At 30.7% G+C, this 21,192-nt stretch overlaps 2 protein-coding genes, 1 long non-coding RNA gene and 1 other non-coding gene across 4 annotated transcripts; 2 read left to right on the top strand and 2 right to left on the bottom strand.

Annotated features, from left to right (window-relative positions):
- Nucleotides 1-1,564: 1,564 nt before the first annotated feature.
- Nucleotides 1,565-2,839, bottom strand: LOC120254729 (anthranilate O-methyltransferase 1-like). Its single transcript, XM_039262776.1, has 3 exons — nucleotides 2,626-2,839; nucleotides 2,279-2,551; nucleotides 1,565-2,179 (listed from the first exon to the last, which is right to left on the bottom strand). The coding sequence occupies exons 1-3, from the start codon at nucleotides 2,638-2,640 to the stop codon at nucleotides 1,805-1,807; spliced, it is 663 nt and encodes a 220-aa protein (XP_039118710.1). The 5' UTR covers nucleotides 2,641-2,839; the 3' UTR covers nucleotides 1,565-1,804.
- A 4,548-nt stretch (nucleotides 2,840-7,387) lies between these two features.
- LOC120255110 lies at nucleotides 7,388-7,840 on the bottom strand. The gene has a single exon (XM_039263004.1). It carries the CDS (start codon nucleotides 7,838-7,840, stop codon nucleotides 7,388-7,390), a length of 453 nt encoding a protein of 150 aa, XP_039118938.1.
- Nucleotides 7,841-9,064: 1,224 nt separating this feature from the next.
- On the top strand, nucleotides 9,065-9,171 carry LOC120257824. Its single transcript, XR_005535908.1, has one exon. It is a non-coding gene; the product is annotated as a small nucleolar RNA R71 (small nucleolar RNA).
- Nucleotides 9,172-18,158: 8,987 nt separating this feature from the next.
- LOC120256155 lies at nucleotides 18,159-19,235 on the top strand. Its single transcript, XR_005535198.1, has 2 exons — nucleotides 18,159-18,441; nucleotides 18,890-19,235. It is a non-coding gene; the product is annotated as an uncharacterized LOC120256155 (long non-coding RNA).
- Nucleotides 19,236-21,192: the final 1,957 nt, after the last annotated feature.

Here is a 21,192-nt window from a genome sequence, read left to right as displayed (position 1 = left end):
TTAATTAATACAAATAATGTGACAGCATGGAGGTTGAATACTGATCAAGTGAATATTGAAGTTATTCCAAGGGAGTGGAATACTTTAGCTGGCAGATCAAGACATGGCATCTCTTTGTTTCATCAGGGCTTGAATCTTCCAAGGTGGCTAATGAAGAGTTTTCAAAGAACAATTATAGTTTCGTGTAATCTTAAGTTTTCTTCAATTTTAGTCCTTCCGGTTGTGTTTTTCTTTTCTTGATTTTTCTAGTTCTCCTGTAGTTTGTTAGTTCTTGTTTGGTTTCTTAATAAATTAGCTGCTCTACATGCAACTCCTTCTTTTAAAATAATAATAATGATAATAATAATAATAATAATAATAATATTTGTGCATGTACTTATTGTATTTCATATCAAAAATAGGCCGTAGATAATATATATTTAATTACAAATCTATAAATATATATTGCAATAGCATTCAGTGTATATTCAGTCACATATATACTCAAGCATATATATATATATATATATATATGTCTTTAATAGATTTATGATGAAACTTGATTATGTATATATCTAATTGTTTAATTTATCTAACTTGAAACACAAACTGATGAAAGCAGCACCGGCTGACGACCCTTAAAGTTACAGAAACCTATGGCTACGCCATGAGCTATAATCCTTCTCAAGATCGGAATTAATTGGGGTTAGGGTTTCGTTGAGGGTTTTGATGGGAATTGAGATGATGGCCTTGTTGGGATTGTGAGGGGCGTTTTGGTCATTTTGGATGGAATAGTATGAGGATTCGTAATAGAAAAAGAAGCTCATGGCTTTTGGTTCTTGATGTCTCTCGATTTGGTTCTTATATGGTAAGTGTACGTGAAACTTCGCCATCAGTCCTTGGAATTTTGCCATAATATTTATTTGGGTCCTTAAGTTAGTAAAATTAATTTTTGATCCCTGAATTATAAATATATATATATATATATATATATATATATATATATATGTAAACATATATATATATTTTTGTGCGAGATGAGCTGTTAGGCTATTAAAAAAGTCAAGGTTTTACATAAGTCTCAAAGGAGCAAGTGAGAATGGAGTCTGGGTATATGTGGACACAGAAATCACCCGTACATAACCACAAAAATATATCATCATACGTGATTTGAACTCTCATTTGTGAAGGATTCTAATAGACCTCCGGTTATATATATACTATTTAGTTATGACCAATATTCTGAAAAAACGACAAGGCATGCAACCATGGTATGAATATAATACATAATTTTATAATTATAATTCTATATAAATATATAAAATGTTTTATAAATTACTAAAATTTTAAAAACAATAATACAAAATATTCAATAAAAAATATTTGTTTTTTATTTAAAAAATAATTCTTTTATAATTTATAAATATCAACTTAATATCCAAAGTTAAAAATCATAACAATCATGTTATAATAGTGTAATATAATTTAAAATATAAATTAAAATATAAATGTAGTATAGTAAATAAAAGATAATACAATGCAAATTTTTAAATCCCCTTCCTATAACATACAGTAGAGTTAATTGGTTCGACTGGTTCATTAGATACTTAATCAAGTCAATTCTCTACTTAGATTTTTATAGAACCCAGCTCAGTGACCTAGCCGGGTCCAGTTGAACCTGCGCGGGCAGGTTCTAAAACATTAGGTATTACTTGATGACACAGTACAAACAAGCAAAGCTTCTATTATATACTATTACAATAAGCTATTTGTTTATAATGATAATTATAGCACTAATGGATGTGCTTGATTCAAGAGTAATTGATTAAAAGTTGAGATCCTTTGTCTTCAAAGCCAAGATGAAGACAATGTGCTTGGTTTTCTCTTTGAGGAGATGCATGGCCACATTGTGAGCATACCTTTCAAACACTTGAGCAACAATGGCATCTTGTCCAAAATGCCCAACAAGTAATGGTTCTAACACTGCTCTTATACACTTGGCCACATTGTGTCCACTCTTCACATTATCAAAGGCTTGATCATCATCTGAGTCATCAAATGGGTCCCAGTTTGACTCAAGTGTTTGCATTTGTTCAATGTAGAATGATCCTTCACTTTGTATCACTTGTTGCACTTCTTCTTTTGATGCTGCATAAAATGGCATGTTGAATGTGTTCACCTTCTCTTCTTCCAACACTCCCTAAGTTCAACTCATCCAAATTAAATTAAATCAAATCATCAATTGTAATGACAATTGACATGTATATATATTGGATCATATATATATATATATATATACCTCTTGAACCATGGAGTTTAATGCATCTGCTACCAAACCCCAAAGATGGCAAACTTCAGCTTTGGATGGATCTGAACTTTTCCTGCCCAAAAAGGACAAAACCATTTGTCCTCCATTGACAAGCTCTTGAGAACGAAGCTTGAGGAAGCTTGAGAAATCTCTCTTGAATTGCTCTAAATATAAACTTGATATAATTGGAGGACTTGTTTTTGAGATGTATATGTTCCCTTTGTTAATATTAACTCCACCACTCTGATCAATTCCTACAGGAACCTGCATGCACATCAATATAAAATTAATTAATCTAATAAATCAACAAATATAATACTATACACACACACACACACCTGAGAGAGCCACATGAGACTATAAGAAGAATGAGCAAAATGAAGACTATTGCTAGGAAAGAGTCTTCCATAGAAGGAACCAGGAACACCAGCAACAAAATAAGGCAGCACTTGATTCCCATTCTCTTCTTTAACCTTCTTCTCATACAAAGACAGTGATCTGAATATTGTATTGAAGTCATTGCCTGGTAAATCATTCAACAAAAACAATATCTCCTTTTGACATCCGGCCTCCATTACTGCACTAATTATCTGAGATATTACAAGGAATGCATTCGGCCCCTGAAGAACACCCCAAGTCAGCCACAACCAAGCTCTTTTGACACAACTTCTCCATTGATGTTCTTCAAAGCTTTCTCCACTATGTCCTTTGTTTTTCTTATGGCTTTCTCCTGTTAAATAAACAAATAAAATTAATCATGCAAGCGCATGAATAATGGCATGAAATTAATGAAAGGCATAAACATTAATACTGTAATTAATTAGTACTTGAAGTCTTGAGTTTGAGGCATAGCTTGTGTCTCCAGCACCACCAACCATGTGAAGATCTTCTTCAACCTTCATCATGAATAAATTCAATGATTGATTTCTTGATGGTGTGCGATGTTTGGAGTTTCTTGATGCCTATTTATAGACCAAGTAATGAAAATGAATCCAAATATGATGATATAACCAGTAGTGATATCGCCATATATGAAATCATCACTTGTCATCACTCTGATGTCATCTCATCTTGTTCATGTCCTTCATTGGAAGCTTGGACTTTCTATTAATTTGATAAGCATCGATGAAGATGACTTGAGTAAGAGAGCAAAGACTACTGGCTAACTAGACGTTGTGATATGGATAAGTTCTTAATTAGTCGGCACCAAAATATCTCTTCGTTTGTGTTGGCGTGAAACTAAGCCAGTCACACAGTGTTATGTGGACTATAATTGTTTTGCGTGAAACACGACGTTGACAAAAATGCATGCAAGGCCATCTTGAAGCAAAATGTGATTCGTGTTGCCACCCATGAATGAGTGTAATTGATTAAAATGCAGGGCTTACCGCAAAGAAATTTACTGATGGATTTTTGAAGGGGGTAGCTTTATGTTTAAAAAAAAAAAATCGCTCTTCTACTCTTTTGTTTATATGATATTTTTTTATAAAATATATTGTTAAATATTTGATATAGGGTAAATAAAATAAAAAAAACTTGGCAAGGTAAAAATATGTTTTAAATCCAAACCACAGTTGTATGTAGTAGTACTTTTTAACGTATATTAAGACCAAAACAGAAGTCAACATAAAGAAATAATTAAATTAGATATTAATTTATACGTATAAATCAATATGAAACAGAGGAATATTAATTAAGTACATTAAATTAGGTAATCATCTAATAATAAAACATTCCACTTTAATTAAAGGCACACACTTGCAGGAATAATGAAAAGTTCAAGAACTATTTATTTGTTTATCTCATCTACTCTTTCTTTTAGTAAAGGATAATAAATGATTATATCTGAGTTAGTGGTATGAATTTAATTTGATTTTATGCATTTTCTGTGAGCGTTAGCCAAGGAAATATGCATATGAACACAAAAAGGAGACTTGGACAACATCATAAGATTTAAATGATCACCGGCCACAATAAGATATATTTGTTCTTAAAAAAGTTTTGCTTTGATTAAAAAAAAAAAAAGATTAACTGTCATATTAAAAGACCGTTCAATGAGGGTTGTGATCAATTTAACGTTTTATTATTGACTATTCATTAGTAAACTCCTAACTAACTCTTAACTATTGACTTTAATTAATCACCAACTAATTCCCATCTCAATCTTTGAGCACGAAGGAAACCACTACAAACAAATGAGTTATCAAAATAAACTTTAATTAATTTTCTAACATTCTTTTTTATTGGCTTGGCTAATTAAAAAAAATTTGCGACCTAGCTAATTAAAATTAAATGGATCAAATTGATGGTAAAATATCTTTTTTTTTTTAAGGTGTTCAACATAGATTGTGAGTATAGTACCTATTACTAATAGTATAAAGAGAGAATCAATTAATTAAGATAATATAGGTATGTCCTTAAATTATTTGTAAATCTCCCATAAAAAAATAATAAAAAAAAACCTAGATAAAAAATATTTAGCATAAATTTTATATAATGATAGTATAAAGAGAGAATCAATTAATTAAGATAATATAGGTATGCCCTTAAATTATTTGTAAATCTCCCATAAAAAAAAATAATAAAAAAAACCTAGATAAAAAATATTTAGCATAAATTTTATATAATGATATAACAGAACTTGTTTATTTAGTCTTTTGGTGTATCGTCCATTTGAGAGTGCATATATATTAATATTTTTGTATGCATATACATATACAAATATTCTCAATATTTTTTTTGCTCTGAATGATTTATTCCTTAATGAAAAAGTACTAAAAATAATTATGAATCAAATATATAAAACAGTAATCTCGTTGCTTGATTTAAGCTAAGCCATACGTTCCTTAAAACATCATACAAACATCATCTTGAGTACATATATATTTTATTGTATGTATATATTTATGCAAAACGCAGGAAAACAAACTTTTTTTATTTAATTAATTAAATAAATCTACCTAATTATTTTATGAGAAGAATTAGCAATTTTCAATTAGATTGAAGTATTAATTAGTTTTTTTTAGTAACATACGAAAAACACCCATATTTAAAAGATTGTTAAAGGGATAGATAGATATAGAGGCGCATAAATTACGGTGGTTTACAGACTCCTAAGAAAATCTTCCTACCCTACAACTCTGAATGGGTGAAACCATTGTTTCTCCCACAGGGGACCTATATCCAGGTCCATAAACAATACAAGAATAGTATTGGACCCAAGTGTGCATACATTAATAGTACTACTGGGGGAAGAATTTGAATCTTTGTTTTCCAATTACACTCTTGTTTCATACCATTGGGCTATTCAATAGTCAACAAAGTATTAATCAGTTTATCATAGTTATGTTGATGGGAATATTAGTTTTTTCCTTTAAAAATTATAACTCTCAAAGAATATTGTGTTCTTCTTAATTAGAAGAATGCGACCATCTTAATAATAAGAATAATCTTAATTGTTTTTCTCTCTCTCTCTCTCCATTAATATAATTTATAGAGTTTTTGAACAAACAATATCACTAATTAACCTTAAAATCTTATTGTCACATTGACTCAAAAGTTTGAGCAAAAAGCCCTTAATCATTTTTCATTTAAAACCCAAGTTAGAGAATGAATTAACTAGAATTTATTACTCAAAATAGCAAATATTCTTTATTATCAAACTTCCAATTTTTCAATTTAGATCATTTGCGCCTTTGTAACCATTTCAAAAACGAAAAAATGAAATAAAACCCAATTGGTCCTTTTTCCTGTTATGGGAAGTCATTTAAAAAAAAAACAAAAAACAAAATTGAAGGCCATATGACTAACAATCAATATATATATATATATATATATATATATATATATATCAAACAAATACATAACATCAATAGTAACATTAATTCTAAGAAGAGACATAACAAGCTAGATTCAAAACAAAAGGAAGAAAGCTTATGAGTTATGAAGACCAAGTTCAAGAGAGTGTATATATAATTAGTATGTCACATTTTTATTTTTTCAAAATAATCCTAAGTGCATATATATGTATATATAGAGTGCATCATCTACAAACGGTCGTGATCAGCAATGGGATTTCAATCCAATGATTTTTCACTATTTAATAAATAATATATGACACTGTGATTATAAATGTTGGCACAATGAAAAGTAAGACATTCAATATTTTTATCCAAATCATCAACTCATAAATGTAACAATAACTCAATCAATCCTAATTGTTCAATCCCAAAAACCCATTTGTGTCTATCTCTTTCTATCATCGTATTGTTTCCAACTGCAAACGTCGAATGATTGGGACGCAAGTATATGTACCAATCGCATAATAAAGTGTGCATTAGTGCAGAGTGTCGGTCCACAAGAAAAAAGTGAATACTAATAGTAACTCTAAATCTGAAAAATAGCCTAGGTAATCGAGTGATGTGTGTGAACAAAAAGCAAATAAATACATGAAAATACAGTAACAAGCAAGATAGAAGATAAGGAAGAAAGCGATGCCCGGGCATAGCATCCCTCTAGGGTTATAAAGTACAAGACAAAGGTTGTTTAAGCATGCAATCCTATTTGAATAGAATAGGTGCAGAGCTGATACAGACATCCACACAATGGCATTAACACTCTATAAAACCTTATTGTGAGCATATGACAATCTCTTAAGTACATAATCTCCCTCAAAGAGAGAGATTATCCCTAATATGAATGCAGAGTAGAGATGTGATTTCTCCTAAAATCTACTCCACATGATTGCAAAGAGCACGGAGATTTTCACTAACTCACTTGGAAAGATTACAGGAGACAAAGTCTTCAAAGTACCATAACCAGAGGTGTACTCGCTACCCTCTCAAATTGCAGTAAGTCTATAGATGGAAATTTCTTCTCATCACGTAGAAATACCAAATATGAGAGCTAAGGCTTTCGCCTCATTAGCAATCATGCAATCAATCACACAATTAGACTCAAATAGATATGATTGCAATTGAGAAAACAATTAAAGCATCAAAATCCAACAACCAATATCAAAAACATAAACCCTAGAGTTCAACTAGCCTTTCTTAGGGGAAGTGACCTTTCACCATTGCTTCTTTTGCGTGCTTTCCTCAATCAATAGCGGTACAAGCAAAGGGGTCTCTTCAATGTGAGGGTTATCCAATGACTCCCCGAAAGGCTCTTTGTGCCAAATTTTTTGCACACATTCATCAACGAGTCAATTCTATCCAGAAAATAACAAGTATTATCAAAAGTAGAAGGGTGTTTCATTGCATTTGATAGAGAAAACATGACTTCCTCATCCCCAACCTTGAGGGTCATTCTACCATTGCTAACATCAATAAGGGCTTTGGAGGTGGCTAGGAATGGCCTACCAAAAATGAGGGGCACTTCAACATCCTCATCTACATCTAGAATCACAAAACCTACCGGGAAGACAAATTTATCAACCTTAATCAACACGTCCTCTATAATTCCTCTAGGATGCCTAATGGAGTAGTCCGCTAATTGCAAGGTCATCCTAGTTGATTTAAGGTCATTAAGGCCAACTTTCCTAAACATGGACATGGTGTATGACATCACATTAATACTAACACCTAAATCTGCTAGGGCTTTTCATTCACCAATTCACAAATGTTACAAGGAAAAGTAAAAGCCCCTAGATCTTTTTGTTTCCTCGGTAGCCAATTTTGAAGCAACACCAAGCTTCCTTCACTCAATGTGACTATAGACATCTCCTCAAGTTTCCGCTTATTCGTGAGTAGATCGTTGAGAAACTTAGCGTACTTTGCAATTTGTGATAAGGCTTCAACAAATGGTACATTGATATTTGATTGCTTCAACAAATCCAAACATTTCTTGAATTGCTTATCCACGAGATCATTCTTTAACCTTAAGAGATAAGGGAGGCAGGGAACATACTCTTTCACTGGTGGTGTATGCTTCTCAACATCCTGAGTAGTTTCTCCTTCCCTTGTCGGATGTTCCACAACCTCAATTTCTGGAATCTTTTCCTTCTCCATCAACTTCTCATTACCCGTCCCCAACTCTTTACCACTCTGAATAGTGATTGCCTTGAGATGCTCACGGGGATTGGCTTCAGTGTTACTTGGTAGACTCCCTTGAGGTTGCTCAAACAATAATTTGGCAATCTGTCCTACTTGGTTTTCCAAATTTTGAAGAGAAGCCTGTTGGTTTCTCAATGATGCCTCTATGCCCTAAAACCTATTGTCTGACTGTTGGAACTTAATATTCGTACTCTGAATAAACCGAGTAAGTACTTCCTCCAATACGGGTCTTTTATCATTCTGTTGATGAGAAGGAAACCCCGGTAGAAGTTTCTGCTATTGTCCTAGACTTCCCAAAGAAAAAATTGGGGTAATTCCGCCATCCAAGGGATTCCCTAGCGGTCTAGAAGCACTATCGACGAAATCCACTTACTCGACGGGTCCACGCACCGCCCCTACAATGGAACATTAATATGAGGAAGAGTGTTCTCCCCCACAAGTATCACAAGCCATGACCGTAGCTAATTTCTGAGTAGATAAACTGTCAATCTTTCTACTAAATACTAGTACTGTAACCTCACTGACCACAATCATCCCAGCTGGTTTGGCAACTATTTTGCCTCTCAAATTCCATTGATAATTGTTCATGGCAATTTCTTCAATCAACTGTTTGGCCGCCTTCGGTGTTTTACTGCCAAGCGATTCTCCTGCTACAAAATCTATAAGGTACCTTGTACTCTAATTTAGGCCTTCATGGAAAATACGAACCTCCATCCATTCTGGGAGGTTATGATGTGGACATTTTCTCAACAAATCTTTAAATCTCTCCCAAGCTTCAAATAGTGATTTAGTATCCAACTGTGAGTATGTTGTGATCTCTTGACGCAGCTTGGTCATCCTTCTTGGTGGGAAATAGAAGGCTAAGAATGACTCAAAGAGCTGTACCCATATCATGATAGATGCTCGAGGAAGGGCCTGGAGCTACTGCTTGGCTCTCCCCTTTAAAGAAAATGGGAACAAATTGAGTCTAATTGCATCATCTAAAATGTTGTTAATCTTCAGCATGTCACAGACTTCAAGGAATCCACCTATGTGACCATTAGGATCCTCGTCTGGTAATCTATGGAACTAAACTGAATTCTTCAATGTTTGTACAAAAGCAAGATTCAAGTCAAAATTGTTTGCAGCAACTGGTGAGCACACTATGTTTGATTGAGAACCATCAAGGATGGGGCGAGCATAATCTGATAGGATCCTATATATGTTGGTTCCCTTGATCTACCAAGGTGTCTACTTGCTCTTCTGTAATATTCATTGTCGAGGATCCTATTTTGTTAAACAAAGTTGTGCTCAATCTAGTTCCAATCACTCGTTCTATACAACTCTCGCCTTCTGCCAACCTCGGTGCCTTGTTTTTCGGTGGCATGCACTAAAATCAAACACAAAAATAAGAATAAAAAAACAAATGTAAAAGAAAACAAAAGAAAAATAACTTGAAATAAATAAAATGGCTGAAGTGACAGATAATCAAGTGTTCCTAATATCACTAATATTCCCCGGTAACAGCGCAAAAAACTTGATGGACATAAGTGTATGTGTCAATCGTGGAATAAGTGTGCGTGAATGTAGAGTGTCGGTCCACAGGGAAAAGAGTAAATACTAGTAATAACTCTAAATATGAAAAATAGCATAAATAGTAAAGTGTATTGTGTGTAAAAACAAAGTAGATAGGAGCAGAAGAATACTAAAAATAACATGAGAGAAGTCAAGGAAGAAAACGATGTCTAGGCATAGCATCCCTCTAGGGTTATAAAGTGCAGGACAAAGTTGTTTAAGTATGCAATCTTATTTGAACCAAAAGGTTTCCAAAAATAAACAAAACCCCAAGTTCTCAGGCTAATAGTAACTGAATCAATGCAGAGATGATACATACATCCACACAATCACATTAACACTCTATAAAACCTTATTGTGGGCTAATGACAATCTCTTAAGTGGATAATCTCCACCCCCCTCCCAAAGAGAGAAATTATCCCTAACCCGAATACATGTTTGTGTTGTCCTTATCCAATTAAAGTTGAAAGAGCTCTATCTTCTTCATTTACTGTCTAGAATGCTTATTTTGGCTCTTTTTCATCTTTAAGTGTTGCCCGAAGCCTAAGAATATAAAACACACTATATTTGACGTCAAATTCAACAATATACTTCTAATACATGCCTAATAAGTGTACAAAATGATATAAAATAATTGAAAATTGTATACTCATCACCTGTTAATAATGATATCTATGTGTTAAAGGAAGAGGACCCAAAACAGCAACAATCATATGCTTTAGTGAGAGATTAAGCTAGGAGGAAAATTCTATAACTTACAAGGTATGGGAATTCAGATTTTGCTTACTATTTAGTTATGGCAGAAAAGATGGAGTTTAGTGATCCCTCAAACTTTAAAGAGGCAATATCTTCATGTGATGTAATGAAATGGATTAATACTATGGAAGAAGCAATCAAAACTCTTCAAAAGAATGAAACTTGGACACTTGTTGAGCTACCTAAAAGGAAGAAAATTGTTGGATGCAAGAGGGTGTTTAAGAAGAAAGATGATACTGCCAGTATTCGATATAAGGCGAGATTCATAGCTAAAGGCTATAGTCAAGTAGAAGGTGTGGATTTTAATGAAGTCTTCTCATAAGTGGTAAAATATACATCTATTAGAATTTTTCTTTCATTAGTTGCTATGGAAAATTTGGAGTTGGAGCAGCTCGATGTGAAGACTGCATTCTTGCATAGTAACCTTGAGGAGAAGATCTACATGTAACATCCCGAGGGCTATGAGGTTGATGGGAAAGAGAACCATGTGTGCTTGTTAAAGAAGTCATTGAATGGCTTAAAACAATCATCATAACATTGGTATAAGAGTTTTGACCCTTTCATGGCAAAGATTGGGTTTTCTAAATCCAATTAATTATGACAGTTGTGTTTACTTCAAGAAGTTACTAGATAGCATCTTCATATATCTACTTCTCTATGTGGATGACATGCTAGTCGCAACATCAAATAAAAAGGAGATCAAGAAGGTGAAAGTTCAGTGAAGCTCAAATTTGAGATAAAGGATTTGGGGGTTACCAAAAGAATTCTCAAGTAGAGATCACTAGGGATAGGCCCAATGGCAAGTTATATATTTCACAAAAAAGTTTTGTTGAGAAGATTTTAAACCAGTTTAGGATAAATGATGTGAAGCATGTGTCTACTCCTCTTGTGACCAAATTCAAATTGTCAAGGTATTGGAGTCCGAAAACTACAAATGAAGATAGTTACATGTCGCAAGTTCCATATTTTAGTACAATTGTAAGTTTCATATAATTGATGGTTTGCACTAGACCTGATATTTCTCATGCTATCAATGTGGTGAGTCGCTATTTATCATGTCCCGATAAGCAACATTTGGAGGCAATCAAGTGGATCCTTAGGTTTTTGAAGGATACTGCATATAGTTGTTTAGAGTTCGGTAAAAGTGATACAAAGCTAACAGGTTATGTTGATTCAGATTTTATAGGTGACTTTGATAAGAGACTGTCTTTAACAGGTTACGTTTTCACTTTAGGTGGATCTACAAGTAGTTATAAAGCTATCTTGCAATTCGTTATTGCTTTGTCTACTACAGAAGCTAAATACATGGCTCTAACGGAAGGCATTAAGGAGGCAATTTGATGCAGGTCGGATTGATGAGCTAGCTTGCGCCTACATGGTCAAATGGGATGCGATGACCTAGGCGGGGTCATTTTTTTAATTTTTCTGAATGGCTAATATTGGTGATTAGAGGACCCCATTAGATGGAAAACTGGTCAACAAACACAAGTCATGAGTTTGCTATGAGTCACACCCTTTTTTGACCAAATTCCATCATCTGGGCCTCAAAAACAGCAATTTTGTCATTTATGGAAAGATTTTCCCCATCCATATCTTGGGCTGTAAATCTCTGATTAAGATGTCATTTTTGGTATTCGCTATGTTTTGTTTTGAATTTTAATTCTATAATGTCAATCGAGAATTTTCTATTTTTGAAAAAAATTTCGATTTATTTCTCTTTTAGTGTTTTCTCGTTGGTCTATTTATTTGTAAACTTTCGGGCTATGAAGGCAGCTTGGAATTGAATAAAAAATTATTTGTTCTTTGTTTTTCCTCTGAATTCCTGGGCATTCTTAGACTAAGCAAGATTTAGATTTATATTACGTTGTTGACTTGGGCATTTTTAGACTAAACAGGTCTTCAACTTTATCCCGCTGCATCACAATTTGGCCTAAAGGCTTGCCTGAAGAGATTTCAACCTATAGTGGTCCCACTACCATATACTATGATAATCATAGTGCTATCCACTTGGCGAAGGACTAAATGTATCATTAAAGAAGCAAGCACATGGATGTCGGATTCCATTTTATTTAACAGATTATTTCAAATGATGCAGTGGAGATTAAGAAAATTGGCACTGCAGATAATCATGCCAATATGCTCACAAAACCTTTACCTATCTCAAAGTTCAACTTTTGTGTAAAGTTAGTTCTAGTTTGTTGTTAGTTTACTTTTGTGTTTAGAGTGAGATTGCGAGTCAAGGTGAAAATCATTATGTGTGCTATAATCTCACCTTAATTAGTAAATATCTCATAGTCATATGTGCAATAGTTGTTATATTTTTCTTTTATCTCACTATAATTAGAAAGTATGATAAGATTATATTAGCATACTTTTGTATTTTTTTTTTTTATTTAGGATTTGGTTGTTTTATATTTTGTTGAAAAACATCATACTCTAAAGATTAATAGAGTTTGAATTCTCTTTCAAAAATCTCTCTCTGACGTTATCTTCCTATACTCCCATCTTTTCTCTAAATCTTGCATCATTAAAAGCGTTCAATAACATTGGAATGCATTGATCTTAACTTCAGCACTTGTTATATTTAATGTCAGTTGATAACAAAATTAATTTCGTCTCCAATTACTAGTCATGTATGGCACATGATACATTTGCTCAAAGCTCATCTAGAGATAGCACAAATTTAATAATTATCAGTTATCTATATGTATTAGGATTATATCCAATTAATATAATATATAATATCAATATTAAAAAATTAATGACGATTGGCAATATTTCTCATGGCTAATCCTTTACCAAACACCAACAAATTAGCTTCACAAATACGTCAACCCAAAAGCAGAGCAACCTCTCCACAAGGACAAACATGATAATGAAAGCATTAGAAAGGGTAAAACAAGCTTGGCTTCATTAAATAGTTCCAAGTTACTAAGTCAAATGAGAGGGCCAAGACCAAATCCCCTTAGGGCAACTTCGGAGTGTCACCTTTATCTATATCTATCATAATCAACCAACAACTTATGAAAAGTATAACCATATTCTTCGCTTAATTTCAGTATAGTATATCTCGTTTGGGTTTTAATTAAAGATTAACCACAGAAAAAATTCATTTTCATTTAAGGATGACAATAATAATAATGTATTTAGATATCAAGGTTATTTTATTTCTATATATATATATATGCCTTTTTAGTAAATTATCATTTATACTTTAAAATGATTATGTAATTAAATAGAACAACATATAATTTTACACTTGAAAAAAAAAAGGAAAAGAAGAGAAAAGTTCTCTCAAAGAATAGTATGTATATAATTATGTGTAACTATTTTTCCAAAAGAGAAAAAAAAAAAAGGAAAAAGGTGTAATAGGAGATTTTGTAGTCAAGTCTAGGAGGTACGTAATTGGTCCAACAAGCATTAATTAATGTTTTTCGACATTATATAGATGATTTATAAGGCTTATAAATACAGCAATGTATCCACATTGCTTCTTCATCTTTTATATATTAATTAGTTACCTTTGTTTCATAAATATATCATGGCTTCATCATCTTTTAAGTCTCTTCTCTTGTTCATAGCTATTCTGGTCCTCATTTATTCAGGTGCGACACATGCTAGAACTTTGGCAGAGACAAATGGTATTTCTCTTCTTCTTTTATTCTTATTATTATTTTTTTTTAATGTTTGTATGTATGCATAATGCATGGATGTTGTCACCGGCGGACACCCTCTCTCCCTTTTAACTTCTCTATTATTTTTTTAAAAAAAATATCTCACTTTTCTATAGGTTTATTTTATCTTTTAAAAATAACTCACTTTTCTTTAGAAAGTTTTATTTTATAAATTAATACATATCATCTAAAACATAATAAAATTTTAAAAAAATATATTTATAAAAATTTATTATTTGATCTATTAATGTTTTATATATATACATATACATATGAGTCTCATATAGAATTTATATGCATATAAATTTCTAAACATATAAGATGAAAAGGCAACATTCCAAAGGCCCTTTGGTCCAGTGGCATTGACATAATGATGATCAAAGGTTCCTGGTTGTGGGTGCAACCTTTTCAATTCCCATTCCCTACATCAACCAAGTGAGCGTCAAATTGTTATTCTTCCATGTCCATGCATCATAAACATGTGCTTGTTCTATTTCATAAATATTACAAAAAATAAAGACATACATATATATTTACAAATCTATAAATATATATTGTGACAGCATGCTCAAGTCGCATACATACTCAAGCATATATATATATGTATGTATGTATGTCTTTAATTAATAGATTTATGATGAAACTTAATTGATTGTGTATATATCTAATTGTTTAATTTTATATGACATGAAACACAAACTGATGAAAGCAGCACCGGCAACGAAGCAGTCATATGACGACCCTTACAATTACAATAACAATAATCCTAATATTCCTACCTATGGCGGCTATGCATCTCCAACACCACCATAAAAGAGTACTACTCTTTCATCATCTTTACAATTATATTAATTTCTTATTTTTATTAAAAAGATATATAATAACAGTCTTACATATATGCATGTATATCAAGAATAATGTAGTCTGGGAGTGAGTACTGTATTTTATTTTATTTTTTCAGAGTGATGTCGTCTTTGTGTCTTTAAGTTGTCATTCCAGTCTGTGAGATGCTTCTATGAGACTAGATATATATATTTTCCTCCTCTATTAATTTTTATGTGGAATGTATACCGGACCATATTCGATTAATAAATAAAGTTTCGGTAATGTTTTGTTTGTGTTTTTTTTTAATAAATATGGAGAAGCACAACCCTCAATATTAATTTTTATGGGAGGGAATTTGAACTTTACTCTGCTGTTACACTTGGGCTCATCTCTATGAAGATTGAATTATTGTAAAATTTAAAATAAACCAATAAAATATACTGTTAATGCAATGTCCACATATATTGTAAAATTTAAAATGAACCAATAAAATATACTGTTAATGCAATGTCCACATAGATTGAAAATTTTATGTTAATTTATTAACATTAAAAATATACTAAATGTTGTTATCTTATTCTGAAAACAAAACTATATATATAAAGCTCAAACTCGTTGATATAAATTTGTAGATATAAGAAATATAGAGATGCGACTTTTACAGTAGTAACATAACCCGTTTTATAATATTAATTAATTTAATTTGTATCTATTGAAATTGTATAAAGAAAAATTGATTAATTAATTTACAAGATTATATACAACTTTTATAGTAGTATATTACTCCTGGTGTTGATCACTACCAGGCCATATGGGATAATCTTAATTCAGAATAAATTTCTTATTATTTCATTAAAAGAAAATGGATAAGTATATATAGTCTTATATATATACACACATGAAGAATTGTTTAAGGGTGAGGATTGTACTTTATTTTTCAAGCATAATGTTTCGGTATCTTATCTAGTTGTTCTGTTTTGTGAGATGTTTTTGTGAGATTGTATATCTTTTATTAATCTTTATTTTATACTCACATTATATTCAATTAATAAGTAAAGTATATATATGAGCATTTTAATTGTATGTTATTATTATTAACTATCACTCCTACTATAATTATTTAATAAAATCTTAAATATTATAAATAAAATAATTAAATAATATATTTAAAAAATTATAATACAAAATTAATATCTGAAATAATTAATATATATTAATAATAATAATAAATTATAATATTATTTTGAAAAATAATTAATTTGTGATTATAAAAATAAAAATTTTAAAAAAAAAGCTGAATTAAAAAAAATTATTTAAAGGATTGGGTCCATCACTTTTAATTTAAAAATTAAAAAAAAATGATCGAACCCACCCACTGAGCGGTCACCTAATGTTCAACGGGCATTAAGCCATCCTTATGGAGGGTTTAAAATGCCTATTAAACACCCATTAAAGATGCCCTTATTTAATACTCACATTTTTTTTTTACAAATCAAGATTAGAAGGGTAAATTTTTTTATAGGACACCAAACTATGGTCCAATTTTATTTTTGAAATCTAGACTTCAATTTGAATCAAATTGATTACCCAATTTTAATTTTATTTCACTGAGTGGTCATCTGAGAGATTTTAGTATTTTTTTTATGATTTGATGTTAGAATTTTCTATCAGAATGTGAGATAGAATTATCAATTGGGCGGACAGTGTATCATGCATATGTTGACAGAGAATTTTCGACATCTATATCATAAAAAAAATGTTGAAATCTCTCGGGTAACCACCTGGTAAAAGAAAATTGAAGTTGGGTAAACAATTTGATTTAAATTGAAGTTTGGACCCCCATAATGAAAAAGGACTATAGTTTGGTACTCTAGCAAAAAATTTACTCTTAAACACACTCTTCATAACTCTGGGGAATACAAATTTTGCAATAGTAATAACACAATTTGTAACATTAATTTTGTATATGTTGAAATTGTATAAAACAAAATCAATTAATTCGGTTTTTTAGTTTTCGATATGTATAAAATTAATTATAACCAGTTCAAATTGTTGAAGTTTTATATATCAGCACACAAATAAAAAAAAGCAATTGAATAAAATTCAAAAATTGAACTAAACTAATGAATGAATTAAGTCACTTTGGTTAATTAAGTTAATTTTAATTGATGATAATACTTAACCTTTATGATTTATTTATTGGACTGAATTAATTGATAACACTTTTTCACTTTTCTGCTCAAATACTTCTCTTTGGATAATTATTCAGTCAAATTACAAAGCAACATGATCCTTTAACCATAAATTCTAATTTAATTTTTTTAAATCATTTAATTATAAATAAAAAAAAACTAAGTAAATGAAGGATCAAGAAATATCTTTATTTTCATCTCAAATTCATAAAAAAAAACTTAATATATATATATATATATATATATATATATATATATATATATATATATATATACTTGCTCCCATCCATATTAACTGTAATATTTGAGCTTTGCACATAAATTAAAATTATCATTAAAACTCTTAAATTCTAAAAAAATATTATAATGTAACACTTTTAACCTCGTTAGGATTATTTATTTCGATTAATACAAACACTACCTCAAAATGGGGAGAAAGATAAAATTGAAAAAATAATAATAAAAGAAAAGTAATTAATACTTTTAAAATTATAAAAAATATCAAGGTAATAGGGAAGAAAAAAAAACCAAAAATAACAGTTAATAAGGACTGAAAGGAGTATAAGGCATTGAACATGAATAAAATTTATGTAAGTGAAAAAAATTACAATAAAATTTCATAAAGTCTTGGCGTCAAAGTCTTCCCGAAAATGACAAAAAGACTTAAGGACTTGGAGTCAATTAAGTCTCCAAGAGCTAATTAGTCTAATGTGCATTAATATTTCACCCTTTTTCTCCAACAACCCATTAGATGGGCATTGAAAAATCAAACTTCATACAACTTAAGAGATTTATAAATACAAGAATTTGTAAACATTATTATCTCTTCATATCTAATCTAAAAAAAAAAAACATGGTTTATTTTTCTTCTCCTTCTTCACTTGGGATGAGTCTTGTCTTTGTATTTATGTTACTACTCATACCTTCAATAAATCATGTTGTTGAAGCTTGGCATCCTACCGAACATATGACTAATTATGGAGGAGGATATTCCGGTGCCGGTGAGCACCATAGAAGGTATTTGGTGGACTGAAGTGGGCAAGACTATGTTGGCCGGCCACCGATCCAAGGCTTTTATTCCGGTGATCCTACTTTTGGTGGTGGGTAAAACCTTATTTTTATAATTTTAATATATATATTGTCAAAACTTTAATATATTAATTGTCATTGTTAATTATATGGATACATGTGTATATATATATATATATTCAAGTGAAGCTTTTTGTTGTTCAAAAAGGTTAAACTGTTTTAGCTAATAAAATAGGTCATAATTAATTTTGTTATTGAATTTTCTACTATACCTATAAATTGAAGAATATTTGAAAATTTTTATTTTTTTTAGTTAATATTAATAATTAATCAATTTGATAGAAATTATATATAAATCGGGCGCATGTTCTATAAAATAAGTAAACAACATTAAAAAAAAATAATACTAATTAGTCCATGCATCCATTTCAAAATACATTTAAAAAAACTCTGGTTTTGAATTTTTGGAATTTTTGCATATGTTGAATTTTTAATTTGTTTTGTGTTTTTCCCAAATAGAACCAAATATGAGAGTCATGAACATGCAAGGTGGAGACTCTTGTAATGGAGGTTATATCCAAGATCATCCAATGTCAGCTATAAGAAGCCCTTTATCAACTAGGGTTACAACAAAGACACAAGAGACAATCACAACTCAGGTTATTATGGTTGATACTGGAGTTATGATAACAACTAGCCGAGTTAAGACTGTGACTATCAACGCTGCTCTTCATGATCACTAAACTTAATTACAACGATGCTTTCACAAAACTTAATTATATATATTTTGAATAATACTTAAAGTCTATATCTTTTGAATAAATTGCGGGATGATATTAAGTATTAGAATATCATTTCTATTGCATATGATTGTTTAAGGGGGGCTTGTATTTATGTGCTAAAAATAAATAAATAAATAAACCACTTGCTCTATTAATATATTGCGCATGCATGAGTTAGAGTATATATAAAACAAAAACATAGTTCATGAAATTAATGAACTTCATATTCATAAGAAATTGATGAGGCCTTGGGATTTTAATATCTTGGGAGCAATGCATGCAACATGATTTTGAAATATGATAACAATGAAACAACTCCCAACACGATGAAACCAAACACACACACACAAAATAATAATAAAAATAAAAAATCCTAAAAAAATAAAAAAAATTAATTAGGGGTATAGTAGCTAACCCTGATTAGGCCATGTTAATCAAGTCAAACCATTAATGCAAGTGCATAAAAAATTCCTGAAATTATTAAGTATTGCATGAAGACATTCAACTCCCATAAAATATTCTAAAAATTATATATATTGATGCTTGGTGGTTGTGGAGTACATCAACAACCATTCATACAAATATCACCACAAAACCAAATATAATATTAGTTAAATATTTATGCTAATAAACATCAAAATTCAAGATCATTATACCATTTGATAAAAAAATAACAAATAAAAAGAAAGAAAGAAAAAGATTATAGACAAAGATAAGGAAAATATCTGATATTTGATTACATTTCTTTCCATCAAACAAAGGCTTGTAGTTTTCTTCATACTAATTCTTATAGTACTCTCCTCTATTTCTTAAACTTTTGAGAAAAAAAGAAAAGAAAAGGGAATTAGAGAAAATTAGGTAAAAACAAGAAGAACAAGAACAAGTAGTGATATATATATATATATATATAAGTAAATATGCCTGGCTATCCCCTTGTACGCCGAGGACCGATGAGTTATTCACCGGAACTCATCTTCTTGAGATGAAAAAGTCATTGAAAAGAAGCAAGAGATCTCCAAAAGAAACCAAAAACACCGAAAAACAAGCTTGAGCTACAAAATGGCTTCTGAAAGACACAACTCATGGAAGTAGAAGTACTAGTAGTATCATATAGCTTCATTTTGGCTAAGTAAAAGAGAAGAAGAGAAGAGAAAAGAGAAGGTATATGAAAATGAGGAAATTAGGGTTATGAGCCTTATTATAGTAAATGAAGAGAGATGAAGGATATGGATATTTTAATGGTTTTGATTGCATGGATGCATGGAAATGTAATAAAGTAATGCAAGGGTGGGGGATAAACAATGGGAGAATGGAAGGAGAAGTTAGGGTTAGGGTTAGGGTTAAGTGAGAAAGGTGTTCCCAAGAAGATGACGAGGGGGTTAGGGTTTTGTTTTTTGGTGCAAAGAGCAGGCCTTTTTGTTTCCCATGTTGTGTTTTTCTTTGTTGTGTTATGCTCCCCCTTTACACTGTTGAGGGAATTCTCTTTGCTGCTCCAATTACTATTTTACCCTTGCAGTTTATACTGAAAAAGACTTTTGGTTTTTATTGTTCAAAGAAATCCTAAGGTTTTTTTTTTATTTTATTTTATTTTATTTTATTTACATGTTTTTAATTTGTTTATACAGACGATGATTTAGACATGTTTTTGAGTAATCAATCAATTTTGTTTTTATTGTAAAACTTTAATAAAAACTAGGGATAGAGTGGGAGCAGATAGTACCTCTCAAAACTTATAACTTATCCTGATCTATGTTAAAATATAAATATGAAAAAAAATCATAATTAAATCCGGTTTTATTTCAAATATTTGATTGTTTTATAATTAATCCCCTTTAAAAATCTAAAAAATATTATTTGTTATTATTCGAAATATGCTAAAATATATTATCGTTGCTATTTTAACTAAATACATTTATTGAAAAAAATTTAAACTATAAAGATTCACTTAATTAAATATAGGAATATAGAATTGATTCCTAAATTAAGAAAAGCAAATATTTTCTATTTTTCTCACAATTTATTTAATAAAAATCAAATAAC

This window comes from Dioscorea cayenensis, chromosome 3 (assembly GCF_009730915.1).
Source record: "Dioscorea cayenensis subsp. rotundata cultivar TDr96_F1 chromosome 3, TDr96_F1_v2_PseudoChromosome.rev07_lg8_w22 25.fasta, whole genome shotgun sequence".
Lineage (NCBI taxonomy): Eukaryota > Viridiplantae > Streptophyta > Magnoliopsida > Dioscoreales > Dioscoreaceae > Dioscorea > Dioscorea cayenensis.
Note: the sequence above shows the minus strand (reverse complement) of the source record. Positions and strands in the feature narration are given on the sequence as shown.